Source organism: Verticillium nonalfalfae (genome assembly GCF_003724135.2).
Source record: "Verticillium nonalfalfae strain VnAa140/NRRL 66861 chromosome Unknown scaffold_155, whole genome shotgun sequence".
In the NCBI taxonomy this organism is placed as follows: Eukaryota; Fungi; Ascomycota; class Sordariomycetes; order Glomerellales; family Plectosphaerellaceae; genus Verticillium; species Verticillium nonalfalfae.
Window position 1 is genome coordinate 39531 of NW_021167380.1, and position 22680 is coordinate 62210.

Genomic DNA, 22680 nt, shown 5'->3' on the forward strand with positions numbered 1-22680 from the left:
CTGCCCCCTGCAAAAAAGCTCTACCTCTCCCTACGGTATAGCTACGTCCGCATCCGACCTGTCGCGACTTGCATCTGTCCCTGCATTCCTGTTCGCCTCGCTCCCCCCCCCCCAACGTGGCTTCAGGTTACCTGCCCGAACCAACCCTATCCCGCCATCGCGTCGTCAAGCATCGTTCTGCCTGCCATCGCGACGTCTTTGAAGATTTGATTTCGATTTTTGATTCCCCAAAACCGACATCACAATCATGCCTCTTCCTTCGAGTTTCGCCTCCGCCGCTGCAGGCCAAAATGCCAACCGTGACGCGAGAGCCGGTCGTGGTGATGGACGTGGAGGTGCCGGAGGTGACTGGTAGGTCTATCCTTTTTTTTTTTTTTTTTTAATCCTGAATGGAGATGCTGTCTGAACGAGGTGCTGTCGTTTTTTCACCTGCTGCTGTGCTTCGCTCGAGGATGGGGCGGCGACTCCACCCCCTTGGGTCAAATTTGAAGCATCATGCAATTCACCACAACCCCCTTGTCTCCATCTACCCATCCCATCGCGATCCCACAATCTTTGCACGCGCACACCTTCTACGACGTCAATTGACACTTCTTTTGCAGGGCCAGAAGCGGTGGCAGACCCAACGGCACCCTCACCTTCCGCCGATCCTCGACGACGCCAGGACAGACCTCCCACAGCGCGACGCCCTCCGATCAAGCCTTTCCTCAGACGCCCCTGGAGCCCACGACGCCCTCGGTCGCTGGCGTAGCGAGCTACGATTTCGCCTCACAACCAGCCCAGTACGCGAAGCAGTCCATTCTCAACCTTTTCCAAGACGCCGCCACCCAGCAAGAGTCTTCCGAAGTCCTCGAACCTGGATGGGCCCCTGGCCATGCGAACGGTAACTCGTCACGTGGCTGGGGCAAGACCGGCCACACCCACGCCAACCAGGATCCGAATTCGTGTTGGCTTCCCGCCGCTTCGAACGGTCCCAACTCTTCGCGTCATCTGTCTGCTGAGGAGAAGGAGGTGCGCTTGCCCGGCTCGTTTGTGACCCTGCCAGCCCCACATGCTGACCCCGTATCGCAGGCCTTTGCGTCCGACGTCAACTCCCCCCTGAAACCACCGAACCAGCAACAGAAGGAAGGCGCGCAGCAAGGCGGCACCAACGGCCGGAAAACATCCGTCTCGCATGGGAGTGGCGGTCCTGGCTTCGGCGTTGCGTCGCCGACCTCCGCTTCTCGTCCGAGCACCCGCCGGCGCGAGACAACCGACTCGAATCCTTTTGCTTCTGGAGGCGTCTCGTCCCCGGCCACGGCACGGTTTAACCGCGACGACAGCGGCTTCCTGTTTGGGCGCAAGGGAGGCGAGGCCAAGGACCAGGACCTGAGTGAAGAAGAAGGTGGCGCCCCTCCCAGTCGTGGAACACCCCAAGGCCGAGGTGGATTCGGAGGCCTGATGCGTAGCAACACAGCGGGAACTCCGATTGCCGGCACCAACATCAGTTCTCTGTGGGGCCAGTCCAACCCGCCGCCGCCGTCTTCGGGCATGGGAAACTTTGGCCAGTTTGCCCTCCCGACGCCCACCGCGCTCGGGGGTAGCGTTCGTGGCGGCAGCCGCTTCGCGAATCTGATTCCTGGAAAAGAAGGCGCCGAGGATGCGGGTGGCGCCAAGCAGGCCGAGACCCCTGGCGGCACCGCCGATCGATCGTGGCGCTCGCGCCCTCGGACTGATACCGACCCCTTCGGCGACGACAGCCTCTCCGGCAGCGCTGCCCTCGGAGGGGCCAAGGATACGAGTCCGCCCCCGATGCCCAACCCCGCGACGAGCAACATGGGAGTCTTCGAGACACCCGTCAAGGGCTCCACCAGCGACTTTGGCATGTCGGGACTGAACCTGGGGCAGCACGGCGAACACGACCAGGGACCCGTCAGCCCGTCCGAGACCAACCCGTACCGGAGCCCGCCCGCCGAGCGAGGTGAGGACCACGACGAGAGCGACAAGCGCCACGGTGCCGGCATCGGTGCTGAGCAGCCTTCCAACTTTAGCACCCTGTCTCGTGGCTTCCCCGCCCACCCATTCGCCGACGGCAGCGACCGCAGTCAGACGTCAAGCGCTGGCCCCAAACCCTACCCTTCGCTGTCTAACCTCACTGGCTGGCCCGCCCCGAACCCCGTCGGCACGCCCGATCGTGAACGTCAGGGTTTCCCCGGCGCCGCTTTCGGCAACTCGCTTTTCAACCCCATGGGCGGCGAGCTCCAGTCTCCCGGCCTGTCCAGCATTGGTGGTGGTGTCTTCGGCCCCCCGAGCGCCGGCGGCATCGGCGCCACCGGCTCTCTCGGCCGCAGCAAGCTTGGCTCCCTCTTCCCTGCTGCGATGCAGGCGCAGATGCAGGGCCACGAGCAGCACGAGAACCTGAGCGACTCCCTTCCTGATCTCCGCCAGAGCAACCCTCTTGGTGCGATTGGCAGAAACAACTTTGCGCCCCATCGCGAGACCGAGAGCCCCATGCGCACCGGCCGCGGCGTCTTTGAGGATCTGTTTCCCTCGTCCGCCGACAGCCGTGCCCACAACAACGTGTTTGGCACTCCTGGCGAGATGCCCGGCGGCCCTCTCGGCGGTGGCCCGCAGTCGTACACCCCGATCAACACGTCCACCTCGGACCTACCGTCTAACCAGCAGCGCCAGATGGTCATGCCTGATCGTATGAGATGGGTGTACCTCGACCCTCAAGGTCAAATCCAGGGTCCCTTCACCGGCCTCGAGATGAACGACTGGTACAAGGCCAACTTCTTCACGCCGGACCTGCGCGTCAAGAAGGTCGAGGACTCTGATTTCGAGCCCCTTGGCCAGCTGATCCGGCGCATCGGCAACTCCCGCGAGCCGTTCCTCGTCCCCCAGATTGGTGTTCCTCACGGCCCCCCTTCCGCCAACGGTCCCTTCTCGCCTGCCACTCCCGGTGGCGTCGTCCCTCCCCTCAGCGGCCTTTTCCCCAGCTTTGGCCGTACCCTCACCGCCGAAGAGCAGAACAACCTCGAGCGTCGCAAGCAGGAGGAGCAGTTCGCCATGGCCCAGCAACGCGAGGTCATGATGCGTCAGCAGGCCATCACCAGGATTCAGCCAGGTGGTATTCAGGGCTCCCTGCACCACCATTCCAGCGCTCACAGTCTGCAGAGCCAACCTAGCTTCGGCAGCATCGCCTCCCCCATCGGGGCTCCCCTCCAGCAGCCACCGACCAGCAACATGGCTCCCGGGTCTGGATACTACGACGGCGCCTCGCAGCAGCAGCAGCAGCAGCCTCAGCAGCAACAGGGAAACGGACAGGGCCCGGTCGGGGCCGGACAAGACCCCTTTCGTGAGGACGACATGCCGACCGTGAACGCCAACCATAGCAATGCCCAGAGCCAGGGCAGCTTCTTCCCCCCTCAGCCGCCCATTGGTGGTGCGCAGGGAAACGACAACCATGTGCGCGCCAACCTGCCGGGCACCGAGCAGCTCGCAGAGGACGACGAGGGTTTTCGTGAGCGCTTGAAAGAGTTTGAAGGCCTCCGTGCCGCACGCGACGCTGCGGAGCAGAAGGCCGCGGCGCAGGCCGACATTCCCCAGCAGAGCATCGAGGAGGACCACGCTGCTGTCGTTGAGCAGTCTTCCCACCGCAAGCTGACCGAGCAGGAAATGGACGAGGGCCAGCTCCTCTCGCTGACGCAGCAAGTTCAGAAGGCTCAGGCGGCCGCTGCCAAGTCGGCGACCTCTGGCCTGCCCATGCCGTTCCCGCCGCCCATCCCGCAGTCCGGCACGCCCCTCCCCGCTCCCACGGCGCAGAGGGTGCGGTCGGGCCTCCCCGAGCAGTACAGCCGCTCGCAGACCGGCACGCCTGACACGTCTTCTGTGACCGAGCCTCCTCCCCTCGCGCCCTGGGCCAAGGAGGCCACGCCCGCCGAGCGCAAGGGCCCCAGCCTCAAGGAGATCCAGGAGATGGAGGCGCGCACTGCTGCCAAGGCCGAGGAGGCCGCCGCCGCCGCCCGCAAGCAGGCTCTCGAGATGGAGGCCGCTTCACTCCGCGAGCGCGAGAAGGCCACAGCCATTGCCACGGGCCTGCCGACCACGAGCACCTGGGGCAACGGTTCGCCCGTGGCTGCCGCCAGCCCGTGGACCAAGCCCGGCCCGGTCAAGGCGGCGCCCGGCATCAACCTGACGGCCAAGCAGAAGACGCTGGCCGACATTCAGCGCGAGGAGGAGGCACGCAAGGAGAAGGCGCGTGCGGCCGCCGTGCAGTCGGGGGCTGTGTCGGCCGCCGGCAAGCGCTACGCCGACCTCGCGCTCCGCACCGGTGGCGGCAACCCGCCGGGTCTCGCGCAGCAGGGTGCTCCTGCTGCTGCCGCCGGCGCCGCCGTCGGCCCCGGCTGGGCGACCGTCGGTGCCGGCGGCAAGGTCAAGACGCCGGGCGGCGTGGCTGTCGCGCAGTCGCCGGTGCGCTCGGTCAGCACGACCAACGTCAAGCCCGTGTCGTCGACGCCCAAGCCCGTGGTCACGCGGCCCGTCGCCAGCAGCGTCAGTGTGGCCGCCGCTGGCAAGACGGACGTGGCCATGGACGAGTTCAACAAGTGGCTCCACCGGGAGCTCACGCGGGGCGGCATCCACGGCGTGGACAGTGAGTTGACCTGTTGCATCTGCGAAGTGAAGGAGAAAGCATGCTAACCAATGGATGCAGTCGACACATTTGCCGCCATGCTCATGATCCTGCCGGCGGAGACGTCGGTGATTGCGGACGCCATCTACGCGAACAGCAAAACTATGAATGGCGCTCACTTTGCGGAGGAGTTTGTGCGGCGCAAGAGGCGGGCCGACCAGGGCATCGTCGAGAAGCAGCCGACGTCGGCGGGCGGCGAGAGCAAGACGGCGGCGTCGAGCAGCGGGTGGAGCGAGGTCGCCAAGAAGAGCGGCGCCAAGGAGGCGGGCGCTCCGACGGCCGAGACGAACATGCAGGGTGCCGCGTTCAAGGTTGTGTCGGGACGCAAGAAGGGGTCGAAGAAATGAGGCACGATGAGGCCCGTGAGGAGCATGGAGCGGGAGGTGGCAGCAGAGGTGCTGTTTGAGACAGCTCGTGTACTTGTATGGATGGAGAGCGGATGATGGTCTGTTGAGGACATGGTTGAAGAACATGCCACGCCAGCAGCGTCAGCGTTGTACTCTGTCAAGCGAGCATGGCACAGTCAGTAGGCAGTCCACTGTTGAACACAGCATGCATGGATTCCTCTTGTGATTTGATCCTGATATCCGTACCTTGGGTGAAGATGGAGGATCCGTGGAAGCACGGTGAGGCTCGGTGAACCGCTGAGACTCGGTGAATGTGCTTAGGTCAGCGAATTAAAACTCTGTGGAAAGAGAAAGAGCCCCGCCCCCACCATGAATGGACATGACATTTCTCTCGCCCGTCAACCAACCTCGCATCCATTCCATCCGCCGTGCCACCAGTTCAGCTGCAGGCTGCTTGAACATTGGGAAGACAGTTCTTGATACCCAGGAGAGGCTCACTGCTATTTTTCCTTTGCCGTCGTCCGTGCCATTTCTCATCTTTCAGGCTCCCTCACGCCGACCAGGCGGGGCAGCCATCACCACCATCACCATCACCACCATCATCACCATCATCACCATCATCACCATCATCACCATCGCGGGGTCATTTCAGTCACACAGCAGCAGCAGCAGCAGCAGCAGCAGCAGCAACCTTGGGCAACCAGAGCCATGGCCGTCGCCCAACCATCAACAGCGACGCCGCAGGGCTTGGCCGCCAAGGTGGCAGCCGGCTCGTACGTCGAGGTGCTCTCGTCCGAGCCGGCCAAGACCCTCATCAAGGCCTTCACCCAGTCCCTCAAGACGGCGACGCCGCACGCCGAGCCAGCCGCCCGCACCGACGAGCAGGAATCCCTCACCGTCGCCGTCGCCGCCCTCACCGACGAGCAGGAATCCCTGACCATCGCCGTCGCCGCCCTCAACGCTTTTCTGCAGTCCAACGTCACCGGCCCCGTTCTCGAGAACGCGAAGCCTGTGACGGCCCTCTTCGTCGCCGGCCACGGGGACGTCAAGACGCTGCGCAGGGCCTGTCTCGTCGACCTCCAAGTCGACGGCGTGGCCCCCTACGCCCATATCCCGCACATTGAGCTCTTTGCCTTTGCGCGCCGCATCGTCGCTGCCGCTGCCGCTACCACGACGCTGTCCGAGACGGCGCCGCTCGCGCTCGACGCCGCCACGACCATCTCCCTCTCGTGGCTGCGCCTGCGTCTCGCCGTCTGGCACTACCGCCTCCTGGCCCAGCCGTCCCTGTCTGGCGCGTCCTTTGCCAAGACGTCGCAGTGGATCGACGTGCCTTCCCTCGCCGAGACGGTTACGGCGTCGCTGGGGCGCGTGCGCCAACAGCTGTTCGGCGACGGCCACGATGACGATGTCTGGGCGCTCGCTGCCACCGAGGGCGTGGCGTGGGGACGTCAGGACAAGGTGCAGTTCCTGCTCGAGGCGGCGAATGCGTGGATCATGCTGGGGCGCGACGACAAGGCGCGTGAGGCCCTGGGCGAGGCGACCAGGCTCAACAGGTTCGAGTTTGCGCTCTCGGGTGCCCTGGGCAAGAGGACGCGGTTCCAGGAGAAGAGCATCAGTCAGCTCGTCGTGCTGGCGCGCAGTGCCGCGCACGAGGCCGAGGCTACGGTCGTCGCTGACGAGGACGACGCAGATGTCGAGGCCAAGCCCGATGCCCTCGCTCTCAACGACGACACGCTGCTGGAGACGATTGACTTTTCCGAGGGCCGTGACGGGGATGCCGCCAAGTCCGCCACGCTGCCCGCTGCGCTCGTCGATATCCAGCCTGATGACCAGCCGCAGCTTGCGCCCCTGGACCAGATCATCTTGTTGACCGAGGCGACGCTCAAGGATTCCTTCTCGCCCGTCGACACGCTGACGTCGGAGGAGGTGCTGCCGTATGCCGTGCGCGTCGTCTCGGAGAAGTCGACCAACTGGCAGATTTACACGCAGGCGCTGCTCGTGCGGTCGAGGATTGAGATGCACAGGAGTCGCACCATTGAGCGGGGCGTGCTGCAGATGCAGGCTGTTGTCGACCAGGTCGTCGTTGACACGGAGCAGCCTGCCGAGGCCGAGGCCGTGGAGAAGGAGGAGAACAAGGACGACGCAGACGTGCCAGCGATCGCCGTCACGGCGCCTGACCAAGTACCCGAGCAGCCCGATGCTGACAAGCCGACGACCTTCTTCCGCGCCGCTGAAGCCACCGACTCGGCGCCCGCCCATGTGCGCCTGCAGTACATCCACGCGCTCGCGTCTCCGCCACGCTGGCACCTCGAGTCCGAGCTCGCCTACTCGTGGGCTCACGTCGGCTCCCTTGTGTCTGCCCTCGAGATCTTCAAGCGTCTCCGCCTCTGGGCCGAGGTTGCGCTCTGCCTCGCCACGGCAGCCGCCGCCTCGGCTGACGACGAGTCGGGACGCGGCAGCGGCGGCGAGGAGAAGGCCAAGGGCATCATGCGCTGGCGCCTCTTCCACGCGACCGGCACCACGTCGCCCGTCGACCCAGACGCCGAAGATCTCCCTGATGACGTGGTCCATCTGACGCCGGCGCACTTCTCCGGCCCCGAGCGCAGCCCTGCCGTGCCCAACGCGCCGCGCCTGTTCTGCATCCTCGGCGACCTCGAGCAGGACCCGAGCCACTATCTGCGCGCCTGGGAGATTTCCAACCACCGCTTCGCCCGCGCCCAAAAGTCGCTCGGCGAGTACCACCTCGCGAAGAAGGACCTGCCCGCCGCCCGCGAAGCCTACGCACTGGCCGTCGGCAGCAACCGCCTGAGCCCCGAGCTCTGGTCCCGCCTCGGCGACATTGACCTCCGCCTCGGCCGCCCCGGCGACGCCGCCGAAGCCTACCGCCGCGCCATTGCCGCGGCAGGCGACCCCATCGGCGGCGAGGACGCCCGCACCTGGAGCAACCTCGGCTCGGCGCTGTGGTCCCAGTACCTGCAGGTGATCGACGACCTACGCGCCGAGCTCAAGGACGCCAAGCTCGAGGACGCACCCGCTCCCGTCCTCGCCGACGACGAAGAAGGCGACGCGACGGCCGCGACAAGGGAGAGCAAGAAGACGCAACAGGACCCCGAGGTCATCCTCGCGCAGTCCCTCGCCGCCTACAAGCGCGGCGCGACCCTGTCGCAGGACAACTGGCGCATCTGGGACAACGTCCTCACGCTCGCGACGCGCTCGCACCCGCCCGCCTACACCGACGTGCTGCACGCGCTGCGCGCCCTCGTGCGCATCCGCGCCTCCGAGACGGCCCTCGACGCGGCCGTCCTGCGCGCCCTCGTCCAGGACGCGCTCATCGCGCAGCCCAAGCAGGACAGCGACGGCAGCGGCAGCAGTGGCACGGCCGGCGTCTACGAGCCCCCGCGCGGCACCCTGGCGCGGGCCGTCGCCTTCTTCCTCGAGGACGCCGTCGTGCCGCTCATCACGACGCGGTCGGAGCTGTGGGAGATTGTGGCGCGCGTTCGGGCGTGGCGGCGCGATTACAAGGGCGCCGTCGACGCCGCGGAGAAGGGCTGGAGGACGGCCATGGGGAGCGCCTCGGCGCTGGGCGCCAGCGACGGAGGCACGACGAAGAGCTGGCTCGAGGACGAGGAGGCCTGGGGCGAGGTCGTGGCGCGCACGGACGAGCTCGTCGGCGTGCTGGAGAACTATGGCGCCTTGGCGGAGGGCGTGGGCGAGCGGTGGAGGGGCAAGGCGAGGAGCGCGGTGCGGAGCGTCATGGGCAAGGCCAAGACGGCGTGGGAGGGGAGTGAGGGGTGGAAGGTGCTCGAGAGGCTGGCGGAGGGGTTGGCATAGACTCTAGACGCGTAGACGGCAACAGGGACGGCATGGGGCAGAGATGGAGACTGGAGCATCGAGACGGAGTTGAAAAACTGGTTTGCTTGGATAGAGATTTGGATGAGGCTGCTCTCGCGGTCATGGTTATGATGATGTCTCTGCAACGTGATGTTTGTTTTTAGATGAAAAACACCGACACGAAAGGTTTTTCGCTCGCCGTCATGATTTTGAAGGTGTTTCTTCAACGTGATGTTTGTGTTTGGCCATGATTGTTCGCACCTACACACAGTTTCTCATGAGCCTTGCGAACGCAAGCTTGTTGGTTGTAAACATCGGTGTGGACCATTTTCGACTTTGATTCATTTTGATAAACGTAACTAGAGAGGTACGAAGCTAAAGATATAAATTGACCTACTACATTCGTAACGCCATTAAAAAAAAAAGAAAACCCTAAAATTGCCCTCAGTTATAAACAATATTTTCACACTCCTGGCTCCCTTGCCAGTCGCACTCACAGCGGGCTCATCTCCGTCCTCTTGGGATCCGGCGGTCCTCCAGGATTTGACGTCTTACAGTCATGAAACTCTGTGTTGCCAGCCCTCACTCCATCGATCGATACGTCACAGACCGACATCCTACGACGGGCCGTAAATGTCTTCCTCCTCCTCATTGTGCACGTAGGTGCTAACCCTCGGCCTATAGTCGGCGAGATTCACCCGTGACAATGCTCGTTCCATGTGACCGCGAAGGCCTATATTGTACTGTGGCGTCCGTCTGAGGATCTCTCGGCGGAACCGCTCACGGAGCACGGGGATCATCTCCTGCGGCTGCAGCTGTCCCCTGAGGCCTCTAGCCTCGAAGTCGGAAATCTCAGCCGCGGCCCTCTTCTCGAGAGCCCGCCGTGCCGCTGCCCGCGCCGGATCATGTTGCGTAGTCTTTGGACCCTTGGCGGGACCCTGTGTCCTGACTGCGGTCTCTTCCTCGAGCCTGGCAGTGAGGTTGGCCTTCTCGCGGGCGCGCTCTTCCTTGCTGGCAAAGGTGAAGGGGGCTCCCAGCTGTGGGATGCTGCCGTTGAGGACCACGCAGAGCCGTTGGTATTCTTCCGTCTCCTGCTCGAGCTTCGCCGCCGCCAGACTTCCCTGCGCAAGCCTCTGCAGCGCGAGCTTCTCCTGCGCGGGCGCATCCGAGGGGGAGGGCCTCGGGCCGCCCACGATGGGAAGAGGCATAGACGGCGCCGGGACGGCGGGTTCACTCGTGGGCGGGTTCGTCGGTATCTCGGGTCCCTGGGCCAAGTTGGCCTTTGCCTTCTCCACCTGTTCCGCCAGCCATACTTCCGCTCTCCTCCCCTCCTCCATTTCGATATTTCGCTCCTCCTCGCGGTCGACCGCCAGCTTGGTCAGGGCGTCGAGCGAAGGTCGGATCTGCTTGGTCTCCCGCGTGTCCTTCCACTGCATCATGCGCTCGCGATCGGTGTCAACCTGCATCACGGCACGCCGCATCATACTTATCTCCGCGGCACCCATGGGGCGCGCCGTCCCGGCCACGATACGCGGCGCGGGCGCCTGCTCGCGGTAGAGCACCTCGTCAACGGCGCGCCGACGTTTCTCGCTCTCGCTGAGCCAGCCCTCGCCGGCCGCCGGCAGCTTCTCGCGGGGCTCCTCGCTGTACACGGGCGGCTGCTGCGCCGGGGCGCGTCTCGCGGGCCCGCGGGTGGGCGTTTCGGGGTCTGGTCGAGCCTTCTCGGGGCTCGTGCGGCCTTTCTCGGGCGTCGTGGTGTTGCTCCGGCTCGACCCGGGCGAGCTGCGAGACGCTTCGGCTTGGGCGCGCCGTGCGCCTCGTCGTTGAGCGGGCTTGGCGATCTTGGATCTCTCGGCCAGCGTGTTGAGTCTGTGTCGCAGGCTGTTTTGGAGGGCCCGCTGATCGATGATATCCAGGGGGTCAAAGTCTGGTGTGCGAGACCTCGAGGGGCCTGGTGACGACGCGTGGGGGCTTCTGCTGCCCGAACCCCTTGGCCCGCTGCCTCCTGCACGGCCTGAAGCTGTCCGTCGACTAGCACGTCCGGGCGAAGAAGACGACGAACGATTTGGAGCCTTGGCTTCTCTGTTCCAGGGATCATTGCGCTCCGTTGGACGCTCATTCGGTGGTTCGCTATCATCGCCCCCGTCACCCGGAGTAAGGGAAGGTCGGGCTATCATCGCTTGCCCCCACAGGGGGACATCAGAGTCCGGATCATCTGCTGGCGGCTCAAAGTATCTCGCAAAGCTATCGTCCGACGCATCGCTTCCCTCTGAATCTAGCTTGGGCCTCTTGATTGGCGCAATCAGATCTTCTGTCGTCTCCGTTGTGTTTTCCTCTTCACGCTTCCTCTTCTTTGGCTTTGCCTCTGACGAAGTGACGAGGTTGATGAGTTTTTTATAAATCTGATCGGGGTTGTCTACTGAAGGATTAGCTGGTTGTGCTTGAATCGGTCCCTCAAGCAAGATGGACTTACGATCTGGTATCCTCGGGTCCCAGTTCTCGCACTGGTCAGGGTCCTCGGTAATTTCGTTGACCAGCTGCGCAACGACGGCAAACTCAAAGGTTTCGATCACCCAGTTCCTGATTTCTTCGTCGTCAATGACACGACCTACCCACGGGCTGAGCTTGGCCTTTTCTTCCTCAATACCATATCTCATGACGTCTGTCCAGTCAGTACAGTCACCTACGACCAGCCGAGCAGCATACACAGGCTACTTACTTGTCACGTCATACACCCACTCATCGACAGCAACAAAGGCCAATGCGAGGGTCCATTCGTCGATCCTTTGGCCATTGAAGTCTTCCAAAATGGCGGGCAACATTTGCGCCACGTCCTCGAACGGGGGCCTGCGGATCTTGTGCGTGATGAGCTCCATCGACCCCCTCATTGTCTCGATCACTCTCCTCTTTTCGAGGCTGTAGAGGTGTCGATCCGCGAAGATGCCTTCGTCGTCTATGGTCCATGGGCTGTGGTCGTTCCAAAGGCTTCGATAGACTTCGCCACGAGCTGTATCTTGGATCCCTGTGCCAAAAGTGTCAGTAGTTGTACAGCCGGCCATGTTCATGGATCACAACGTACAATCTGGCTGGAAGGATATGAGTGTGTCGTGATGCGCAAACGTGTGAGGCGGAACCCTTGTATCAGGGTCGTGCTCGGGTACGATGCGGCCGATGCGAAGATGTTCGATGGCACTCAATATGGCAAGAAAATTGTGGTTTTCTCTAAAGATGTCCGATACATCCTTTCCCACGTGCGGCGCAATCAGCTGGATGCCTGCCGGATGCAGACGCGCCCATTCTGTTCGCCTTGTCAGTACTCCCTGAAACAACGGAGCGCTGTGGTGTCATCTGGATGCTCCTCTCAAACGTACCTGTCACGTCATAGACATTGTTCCAAATGATGATGTAGGCACCAAGGGGGCATTCTTTGTCGAGGTATCGATGGGCTGCCACCTCACGCCTAGTGTAGACGTTAAAGGTACGCGTCTTCGGCATCTCGCCCGCCCAGACTGTACCGACTCTGGTTTCCCAGAGGCTGCTTCTCACTTCCGAAAGATCGTATTGGCTCATGATGACTTTGTGTGCAGGGCTCCCGCCCGGCACACTTCGCAGCAGTGTATGCAGTGGTATTTGGCCTTCATCGGTCATGATCGGAGAGGTCCAGTCTGCTAGCAGTTAGTTTCTTGCAATCGCCTATGGTACGAAGTGAACCTACTTGTAATGTCAAAAATGTTCCGTTCAAGAACAATCCAGAACGGCTGGCCATCCTGTCCATCACGCATGGCCACCTCGTGCTCTCGATACTCTGGTATGAATCGCCCTATCAACGCTTCCGGATCAAATTGCCCGTTGTTGTTCGATACATGCATGTCCAGCATTAGATCGCCGTGCTGCAGCGGAATTGGTCGCCCTAATCTGACCCAGCCATAATACTCATCATGCAGCGGGCTTCTCTCTGGCGGCTTGACGGCGTCCCAAAAGCAGACTAGATAGACGGTACGGCGTTCAATGATGCATACTTCTCTACCGTTTCCACTGTTCTGCTCCAAAATGTCCGCCGGCATCCACTGATACATAACGCGGTGCTTGTCCTCAAGGGGCGCGATCACGTCGACCATCTGCGCCCAGGTGGGCAGGCTCGTGTCAACCGGGTCTGGATCCGCGTCACGACCCCAGATGGGGCGGTACTGCTCGATGGTGTTGTACAGGCAAGTCTTTTGCGTCGCGCGAGTGTATCCAGGCATGGCAAAGTTGAGATTGAGCCATGTGCCCTCTCTGTTGACATCAGGGTCAGCGAGGTTGCCGACCTGCGCCGCGACGTCCTTGAGGGCTGCCTCAAAGGCTTCTTTGAGGCCCAGCGGCGCCGCACTGAGATTCTCGTATATCTTGAAATAGCCAGCCGCTTCGTGGAGAAAGTGTCTTCGGAGAGCTCGGGGCGATCGGGGGTCCTTGATGCTGTAGGGCTCCTTGCCTTGCTCCCCGTCAAGTTTGTGACCTGGAAAGTTGAGCACGAAGTCTGCCGTGTTCTCAATCGGATCTGATTCGCGGTACGCCGAATCGGCAATGCTGTTAAGAAAGGCGCGCTGCTCTTCCGGCTGGCCTTCCAGCACCGAGGGTCGAACAGTCCAGGGGTTCTTCACCAGCTCCGGCATGTGGCCTTTTCGCGGGTTCACGTGAAGCGGCTTGAAACGGATGGGGAGTACCGCTGTAATCAGCATGCACATGGCACGGTAGAACCAGTTGCTCTTGTCGATCATGTCGTGACTATCCAAGAGCCATGGGAGCTCTTCTGGGCCGGCGTTTGGCCAGACGAGAGGGTTCGACCAAGTCGAAATGATATCCGCAATGTCCCGCTCGTCTGCGAATGTGCGACCCACGAGATGCTTGTTGAGCACCTTTTCTAGGTCGAACCTATTCCACACGTTGCCGTAGGGAGAGTTTCGCCATTCTTCGTAAGCCTCCTTATACCACGGGCGCCACTCTTCGTATTGCTTCCTTCGATACTGTATCCGACGAGCCATTTGCTTCAGCGGCCGCTCGAGTGAAGCATTGGTCTTCAAGTCATGGTTCCAGGCTGCGGGCACGCACGAGACATCGAAGCCGGTCGTAACACGGGTATCAAATACTCGGGGCATTCGGAGCGCGTCGCTGCCATACTTCGCAACAGTAGACTCCCAGAATTCTTTCGTCGTCGTGGCGCATGTGTACAGAGCTGGCACCGGCGAACTCTCATAGGTATACGGATACTCCAAATCGATGCGAATCGAGTGCGACGCCCATGTGCTCGGCTTAAGGATAGGCCATTTTATATTCGATGCCAGAAGTGCGGCGCCGTTGGTTGAGCCACTGAAGCGGTATATGTCAAGAGGATGTGCACTTAGATTGGCGACACCGCCGAAGATGGCGTTTTCGAATGATTCGCCCATTTCAGACAGCAGCTCGTTAAACATGAACTGCAAACTATTAGCAAAGCGCAGGCACAATTGTTGTTGCCGGTGACTTGCCGTCTCGCGATCAGGGTGAGGTTCGGGAAGCATTTCCGTCAACTGATTGAAATTGGTCTGGCCAAATCTGACGCCGTGCTAGATGCATGTAAGTCATATGTCCGCTTAAATCTTGATGAAAGATTGTCTACGGAGTTTGCTTTGCGCTGAAAACTTACCAGTATCTCATGAGTGATCTGCATACAGCCATCAGCAAACACAACATATAGCTTGGGGGGAAACAGAACATACTGTGATCGCTAGGAGCGCTCTGGCTTGGCGTTTTGATGTCTCGCTGACCCCGGGTTTGATCAGGGCCAGAGCACCCATAGTATCGACCTGTATCAGAGTCGATTGTCGGCCATCGATCTCGAGCGGACCAGTCACTCCATAAGGACAGCCGTTGGGCGCCTCTGAATTGCGGTTGACAGAGTTAAAGGTAAAATTGACATCCTCGCAGAAGTGGTCAATGGCTTCTATGCAATCGCTCACGTCAAAGCGGGCATCGATTGCTCTTTCTGTGGCCCTCCATATCGTGCCCCTTTCTTTACTTTTGCCGCCTTTGGGCAACTGTACGTTTTTGGTGGCGCGGATCGTCCTCATATCGAGGAACGTAGACATCCTACATGGGATCATCGATCAGTGTCCATGCCAGCCCCTAAGGAGGAGCGACTTACCACCTGGTGTAAGAAGCCTGTTTGAGAATGCGGTTTGCAATGTCTAGGACTTGTCGAAGCTCTGCCCAGAGAATCGCATCATCGACAGACCACTTCCTATTTTCTCCGTCTCCGTCGACAAATTCTTCAAAGTCGCAGACCCATCGATCCTTTCCTAGGACTCTAAACCACTTCGACTCGTCGATCATGTCGCTGTCCGCCAGCGTCTCGCTGGATGCAAGGGGCTCGGTCTCTTTCGGCATGTTCTCCTCTTCCTGCACCATGAGAGCGGCCTCCCATGTGCGCATACCGCCGAGCGCCAGGCGTTGCATCTCTTCCGCCTGCAACAAGCGATCAAGGTCCTCGGGATGCGGCTCTGGGATCGTGTCGCCGGGGTCTGGAGGGTTGACCGGCTCGAACGTGTCATGGTTCAGTCGAGGGAAGTCGGGATCTATCCAAGACCGGCCGCCTCCTACATACGGGGTCTTCCTTGATACTCCGTACCTCGATGTCCAGCCGCTAGGCGTGGCCCACGTTTGTGTCTTTGCCGGTGGGACGTAGCTACTCGAAGAGGGGGGGCTGATGGCGTTCGTGGCAGGTGTTTTGGCAGTTTTTAGGCCCATAAGTGTGTTCCCAGCATGGTTCTGCACGTCATCCAAGAACTCTAGGTAACGCCCTGAAGGCAGGTCAGAAACCAAGGCTTCGAGTACCTCAAGATTATCGGCCATCGTGGCTTCGTCGGGCAGGCTTTGATCTGTTGGCGATGCCATGGTATGGCATTGCATGGTCGATTGAAAAGTGAGCAGAGACACCTAAAAGGTGATATCTAGGAGGTGCACGATGGCTTTGCGAGAAACACAGAGCGCGTACACGAAACGAGAAAACATGAACAGGGCAAAAGCAACCATGTGCATTCATTGATTTTCAGTATGGCGGGATTGATAAGGGAACTTGTGTTGAAATTCGCGAGCTCTCCCATAGCAACCGACCTCGAGCGGTCGCGGGTCGTGTCGGACAAAGGAGACACCTATATTTCAGGTCGAGGGATAGCAACAAAGACGAGAATAGACACAAGGCAAAGCTGCCACCTCGTTGCTCAAAGCATTGGCCTCGAGAGTACTCAGGCTCTTGAACAAAGAATCAAATCATAGCTTAGAATGCATCGCCTGACGTCTGGCATTGACGAACACGGGTAAGGCAGAACAGAACTGTATGGGCGAAGGATGCAGACGGATGAGGAAGAGTGTGGCGCGGGCGTCAATATCAAGGCTTTGTTTGGCATTATGTTTTGACGTTGCGTGATAATACATGTTGGGTCTGCAGCTTGACGGATCTTGTCAGGACCCCTGCGGAGCCACCAAGGGCCTGCCAAGCTAAGGGGCTGGCTAGGGGCTAAGGGCCCGGAGAGAACGTATATATAGGCTGCGGAGGGCCCCCCAAGCTGCGGAGGGCCAGAATTCAGATGTATTCCTATCCCATACCTATATTCTAACTATCTGCGGACCCTGTGGAAGACCCCTTCACTCTGCTCTAAACAACGCTCTGACAGATCTCTTGGCTTATTGCTTAGAGGTGAACGGCATAATGCGATGATCAACGCGGCTAGGAAGCAGGTTAATGAGAGCTTAGCACATCTATCGGGGGTTGCGGCGTTCAAGTTGGGTCAATCAGAATCAAACATTCAAAGTAGGGAGACGCGACTTTGAGACAGATTCGCTAGCATACTGAGTATATTTCGCTTGGAGCCAGATGACATATCTTTAGCAAGTCACAAGAGTTTGTGCAGCAGAACTCCTGTGCCAACGCATACACTTTCCCTGTATGATGGTCGCAGCCTGACTCACTGATACCCAGTGCAGGAACTTCGGCTGTCATATAGGCGTCACTGAAAGGTCTAAGAGATGGAGTCCACGTTGGCGGAAATTCGACCATAAGGTGTGCGGCTCCTTGCCGACCCAGGAAACGCACCCGATATTATTAGTATGCTGGCCGTGCATCCGCCTGCATGTTAGAACAGTGATGATTCAAATCACTAGTGAAATGGTCAATTACTTGACCGAACCTGGTTTAAGATGAGTGCACTTAATGTTCATCTCTTAACGAGACAGAAAGGAGAGGATGATGACGCGAAAATATGAGAGCATGAAGGTATCACGGCCCTGGTCCAAGATCCTAGGGGACTGGTTCTCAGGGGAGTGCTGCAGCACATACGACCTGTAGGACCTTGCTGAACATTTACAGCTTCAGCACGATATCTGTTATGCTGAGAACACTACATCCATCACCAGGCTTCTAAAGAGCCCACCATTCAGCCCCGTCGCCAATCTGATGGTCTCCTATCATCTCCCATGTAGATTATCTTGTTTTGGTACCTCGGTCATAGTGTTGCCTCCATGTCTATGCAAAGATCCACTGTTGACTATGACTGGGTACCAAACATTCAAGTTTCTTCAAGCGGTGAAGGACAATGAAGGATGGGCAGCATGCGATCGAGTACTCAGACCATCGTTATGGTGCTTAGCGGGGTTGAGACATCCTACGAGTTGGAGGCGTATTTATTAGCAGTAAGCTCCAAGCTCCCTGATACTTAAATGGAATAACCATCACTCAAGGTCATAGCGGGCATGTACGCGTTTGTCATTATCCCAACCGGTCCCGCCTCTCTCTAGGCACCTCTGATCAAAACTTCCCCGAAACATATCTGTCCAAAAGCCTATCCATGGATAAGCCCACAATTGGCTAGGCGTGTCTACTCATCCCCGTCTCACATGTGTTACAACAAGCCCGGCCACGCGTCTGATGGTACTGGCGCGAACCCCGGTGGAGCAGCAGAGGCATATTCATGAGTATCGAAATATTTGCGAGTATCGGCGGCACAGAAACCTAAACGTGAGGCGGAAACAAACATGGCGAGCTGACAAGGTGAAGACTCTGCTCAGAGCGCGCCATATGAAGGCTACGTAGAGGCCCACCCGCAGGGATGAAGCCATCGCACGCGTGCGCTGCTCACATCAGTGGAGCATTTGCTCTGTCCTCGTCCGGGGTAGGTAGCCTCGCGGCGTCGAATGCACCGCGCGCTCGCTGTCACCGGGGACAAAGAAGGCGGCCTTGATATCCTGTCACCAGAAGCAGCGAGGCATCGGACCTCTTCTTTGTCGCAGTCTTTGGCCTGCCAAACGGGGGGCAGTGGGGGGCCAGGCTGCATTCCGGTGTTCAATGGAGTCTCGATTGTGTGCTGCAGCGGCGCGTGGCCCAGCGAACAAAGACCAGCTTCTGGGGAGCCCAGTGCCCCCATCCGCACCAGTCGATACGAAGTTGTATTCGATCTTGTTGAAGTCAACAGGCCTCGTACATCTATCTGCCTGCCCAGTGTGTTTTGTATAGAGCGAATCTGGGGGACAGAAATACAAGTCTCACGTGACACTCCACACCCCATAGCAGACAGACCTCGAACAGACATCACAATCACGTTACTTGTACAAGGTGAAGTTGATGGCTCTCAGTTGCCGTCTATCTACTCTCCACTGTCATCCACGTCATTCCCTGCCGCAGGAACATCTCGTCCTCGGCCCTGGGGTCCTCCAACCCCACGACGAGGCGGGTAACGTTCCACATCTTCCGGCGTGTGTTTCGTCTGGGGGAATCTCATGGGGATGCATCATCAAGAAAAGGGAATTATACGTCAAAACCAGAAGCCCGCGACCATGCAACCAAACAACCCGGGAACGACTTTTTTTTTCGTGGCGAAGGCTCGTAACAAAGGAAAAGGGCGGTATGCCGAGGTGGTGGGTATTGAGGAACAGGATTTCGCTCGTAGGGGGCGAAATGATTTATTCATCCTCATCGGAGAAGACCTCCTCACCACGCTTGCGACGGGCCATACGGTCTGGAAAAGGCAGAGTTAGTGAATCGTCATCATGGTGGGGTGCGGCAGAGATGAAACATACCCTTCTTCTTCTTGCGGAGCTCGGAAGAAGTAAGCTTGGCCTTCTTCTTGGTGGAGACAATCTTGTTGCCCATGGCATCGAACTTCTCCTCCTCCTCGCCCTCATCGGCCTTGAGACGTGGACCAGCACCCTGGCCCTGGACCCAGTTGTGGCCGGAGGGGGTCATCTTACCGTCAAGGACGGCCCAGACCTCCTCAGTCAAGTCCTTGGTGAACTCAGCGCTGTGAGTGATGATGATTACACCACCACCGAAGGCCTTCAGGGCCTTGGACAGGGCACCCAGGGAGTCACGGTCAAGGTAGTTGGTGGGCTCGTCAAGGACGATAAGATGGGGGCGCTGCCACGAGCACGCGGCGAGGACGACCTTGACACGCTGGCCACCGGACAGACCGCGCATGCGGGAGTGGGAGACAAGCTCGGCGTCGAGGCCAAAGTTGGCGCAGTGGCTCTCGATCTCCTTGCGGACAAGGGGACGGAACTGACCAGAGGCGAGGGCCTCCTTCATATCGACATCGGCGACCATCTTCTGGTGAGAAGCCAGAAGCTCGTTACGGGGCAGCCAGACGTTGTCGGCGGACATCATGGGAGTCCAGCGCTCGTTCTTCATGCCAACGTTCTCACCCAGAGCGAAGGAGCACTCGTACTCGTACGAGTTCTTGAACTTGCGACGAGAGTTGATGCCAATGACGCGACGCTGAGAGTCCTGGATGCGGAAGATCTTGTCCATGGCCTTCTCGTCGGCATCGGTAATGATCTTGTTGGCACGGTCCATAGTCTCGCGATCCTCACCCGTCTGGAAACGCCACTGGATGTACTCGGAGGGGGTGGAGTCGAGGTGGTTATCGATGTGAGCGAAAGCGTGCTGCTTGATGTAGGCGATACGGATGTTCTCGTGCTGGTAGATCTCACCCGACGTGGGGATGAGCTCACCAGTGAGGACGTTGATGAGGGTAGACTTGCCGGCACCGTTGGGGCCAATGACGGCAATACGGGAGCCGAGCGAGCACTGGAACGAGATCTCCTCAATCTGGGGCTTGGTGGTGCCGGGGTACTGGAAGGTCATGTTGGTGGCACGGAGAATGGCCTTGGCCTTGGTCTTGACACCCTCAAGGAAACCAGGCTCGGGGAACTGGAACTCCATCTCGGAGGCGCCGAGCTCGTAGTAAGACTTGGCCGAGGGGCACTTCTTGACGAACTCCTTCAGGTTACCACGGTAGCGCTTGAGCTTGAAGCGCTCGTAGTGGATGATGTGCTGGCAGACGTTGTCGAGGAAGCCAGAGTCGTGGGAGACGATGATGGACGTGCAGGGGGAGTTCTGCAGGTAGTCCTCGAGCCACTTGACGTTCTTCACGTCGAGATGGTTGGTAGGCTCGTCGAGAAGCAGAATATCGGGGGCCTCGAAGACGGCACGGCACAGAGCGAGCTTCATCTTCCAACCACCGGACAGAGCGGTGATCTCGCCAGACACCATGGTCTCGGTGAAGCCGAACTCGTTGAGCTTGGCCTTGACGTCCTCGACAGGGGTCTGGACGTCAGCCTCACGCAGCTTCTTGATGGTCCAGTCGATGGTGGTCATCTCGGTATCGGCGGAGTCAAGGTCGTGCTCGACGAAGACGGTCTTGACCTCGCTCTGCTTGGGGAAGCCCTCGACCTGCTCGTTGTCGATGGCGCGCATGAGAGTGGACTTGCCGGAACCGTTGGGACCGCAGAGACCGTAACGCTGACCACGCTTCAGGCGAAGGTGGGTCTGGTTGAGCAGAATCTTGGCACCGTAGGCGAGGGAGAAGGTGCAGTTGCAAAGGTCCTCACCCTCCTCATCGTCGGCATCGCCCTCGGCGGCCTCGGCGGCACCGGGGGAGGCGCGCTTGCGGAGGGTGTCGACGACAGTCTCGGAGTCCTTGTCGCCGGTGATGACAGCGACGTAAGGCTTGAGGGCCTCGACCCAGGTAATGGCCTCGATCTCCTTCTCGTCAATGAGCTGGCCAGCAATGGCGGAGATGTAGGTGAGGACGGGCTCGACCTGAGCGGCCTTGCCGTACTTGGTGCCGAGAACCTCCTTGAGCTTGGCAAGGACGGTGGCGATATCGCCGTCGAGCTTGACTTCAGGGATGACACCGTTCTGGATGTTGCCAACACGGTTGAGAGTGTCAAGAGCCTGCCTGGTCTTCTCACGAGCCTCGGGATCAGCGAGGTTGTCGAAGTTCTTCTGGAGACCGGGCATCATCTTGGGCAGGAAAGGCGCGACAATGTTGGGGTCGTCGACGAGCTTGCACATGTTGTCGACAATGACGGCGGCCTTACGCTTGATGGCAGTCTCACGCTCGGCGAGACCACGATCCAGCAGGGGGACCATGAGGGCAAGAGTGGGCTCCTGGACCTCGGTGACGAAGGTGGTGGCACCGAGCAGGTGGACGGTCTCGGGGACGTTCTCGGGCTTGGCGATACACTTGATGAGCTCGGGGATGAAGCGCTCGATATCCCTGTTGACGATGAGCTGGCAGAGCTGCTCCATGGTCTTGTAGGCACGCTCCTTGACCTCCTTCTTGGTGTCCCACATGGACTCGGAGATGACGGGGATCAGCTCAGGCACGCGGTGAGCGAGCTGAGCGGGGGCGGTCTTGACGAGGATGTCGATGATGTCGAGGGCAGCCATCTTCTCGGGCCACTTCTGGGCCTCGATGATGGAGACCTTCAGGGGAGGAAGGATAGCCTTGACGGCGTTGGGGCTGATGGCCTGGCCGATGGCGATGGCGGCAGCGGTGGCGGCAGTCTTGACGGGCGCGGCCTTGTCACCAACGGCGGCGAGGACGGTGGGGAGGAGGTCGACGAGGAAGGGCTCCACGTGAGAGGAGATCTCGGAGTGGGAGGCGATGGCGCCAACGGCGACAGCGGCCCGCTCGCGAGCGGCGGCATCCTTCTTGTTGGCGAACTCCTTCTTCAGAGCATCAACGGTCCTGCAGAGGGGACGAGGTTAGCCAACATGTCATCTGTCATCGCGACTGGCGGGTGAGGTGAAAAGCCGTTTGGGGAAAACCACACGGGAGAAAATGTGGGCTCGCCACTGTAAAAATTGAGGGGGTCAGAAAACACTCACTTGGTGGGGACAGCCTGGTCCTCGATGCGGCCGTTGATGAAGGAAGCGAGAGCGGCAGAGGCATCCTTGACCTCGGCAGCCTCCTTGGAGATGGTGAGCTTCTTCATGAGCTCGTCAAGAACCTTGACGGACTGAGCGTTCTCGGCCATGTTGTCGGTAAATATTACGCGAGGCTTCGGGAGAGAAGGTGGTGGTGGTGTGGGAGGGACAGAAAAAGTCTTCGGATAGTGAAACCGTTGACTTTTTGTTGTGCTGCGTCTCTGGAGATGAGATGCAACGTCTATCGAGATCTAAGTCGTCGAAAAGAAGAAGAAAAACCGAAAGTCTATGCTGCGTACGCAAAAGAAGACTTTTGGAAGAGGGAGGGGTGGAGGAGTCGTGTGGAAGAGGGGCCCGCAGAAGACGATGGAGGTCGTATCTGCTCTATTGCGGCTCTTTTAGTTTTGTCTTTTTGAAATTGCGTCCGGAGGAAGACGACAACCAGGAGGAGGAAAAGAATGGAGGATTCGGAGGGGTGAAGGGGTCAAGGTGGGAGCGAGGGAAAAAGTCGCGGGTGGGAAGGATTTTATCTGTCCTTGACGGGGTTTTGGTGCTGGCTCTGCTTATCGGTGGTCACCCCTCACTGACGGATTGCCCTGGAGGGAGGGGGG

At 59.7% G+C, this 22680-nt stretch overlaps 4 protein-coding genes across 4 annotated transcripts; 2 read left to right on the top strand and 2 right to left on the bottom strand.

Moving 5' to 3' along the window:
• Positions 1–247: 247 nt before the first annotated feature.
• On the top strand, positions 248–5019 carry D7B24_002327 (uncharacterized protein; the record flags this gene model as incomplete). Its single annotated transcript, XM_028636537.1, has 4 exons — positions 248–351; positions 603–1011; positions 1072–4633; positions 4694–5019. The coding sequence occupies 4 exons, from the start codon at positions 248–250 to the stop codon at positions 5017–5019; spliced, it is 4401 nt and encodes a 1466-aa protein (XP_028491293.1).
• Positions 5020–5727: 708 nt separating this feature from the next.
• TTC27 (Tetratricopeptide repeat domain 27) lies at positions 5728–8850 on the top strand (the record flags this gene model as incomplete). Its single annotated transcript, XM_028636538.1, has 1 exon — positions 5728–8850. One exon carries the CDS (start codon positions 5728–5730, stop codon positions 8848–8850), a length of 3123 nt encoding a protein of 1040 aa, XP_028491294.1.
• A 617-nt stretch (positions 8851–9467) lies between these two features.
• On the bottom strand, positions 9468–15717 carry D7B24_002329 (uncharacterized protein; the record flags this gene model as incomplete). The annotated part of the gene is made up of 9 exons (XM_028636539.1): positions 9468–11266; positions 11324–11512; positions 11570–11872; positions 11930–12148; positions 12222–12515; positions 12566–14432; positions 14513–14530; positions 14586–14955; positions 15011–15717. The coding sequence occupies 9 exons, from the start codon at positions 15715–15717 to the stop codon at positions 9468–9470; spliced, it is 5766 nt and encodes a 1921-aa protein (XP_028491295.1).
• Positions 15718–18819: 3102 nt separating this feature from the next.
• TEF3 (translational elongation factor EF-1 alpha) lies at positions 18820–22179 on the bottom strand (the record flags this gene model as incomplete). Its single annotated transcript, XM_028636540.1, has 3 exons — positions 18820–18875; positions 18937–21890; positions 22031–22179. 3 exons carry the CDS (start codon positions 22177–22179, stop codon positions 18820–18822), a joined length of 3159 nt encoding a protein of 1052 aa, XP_028491296.1.
• Positions 22180–22680: the final 501 nt, after the last annotated feature.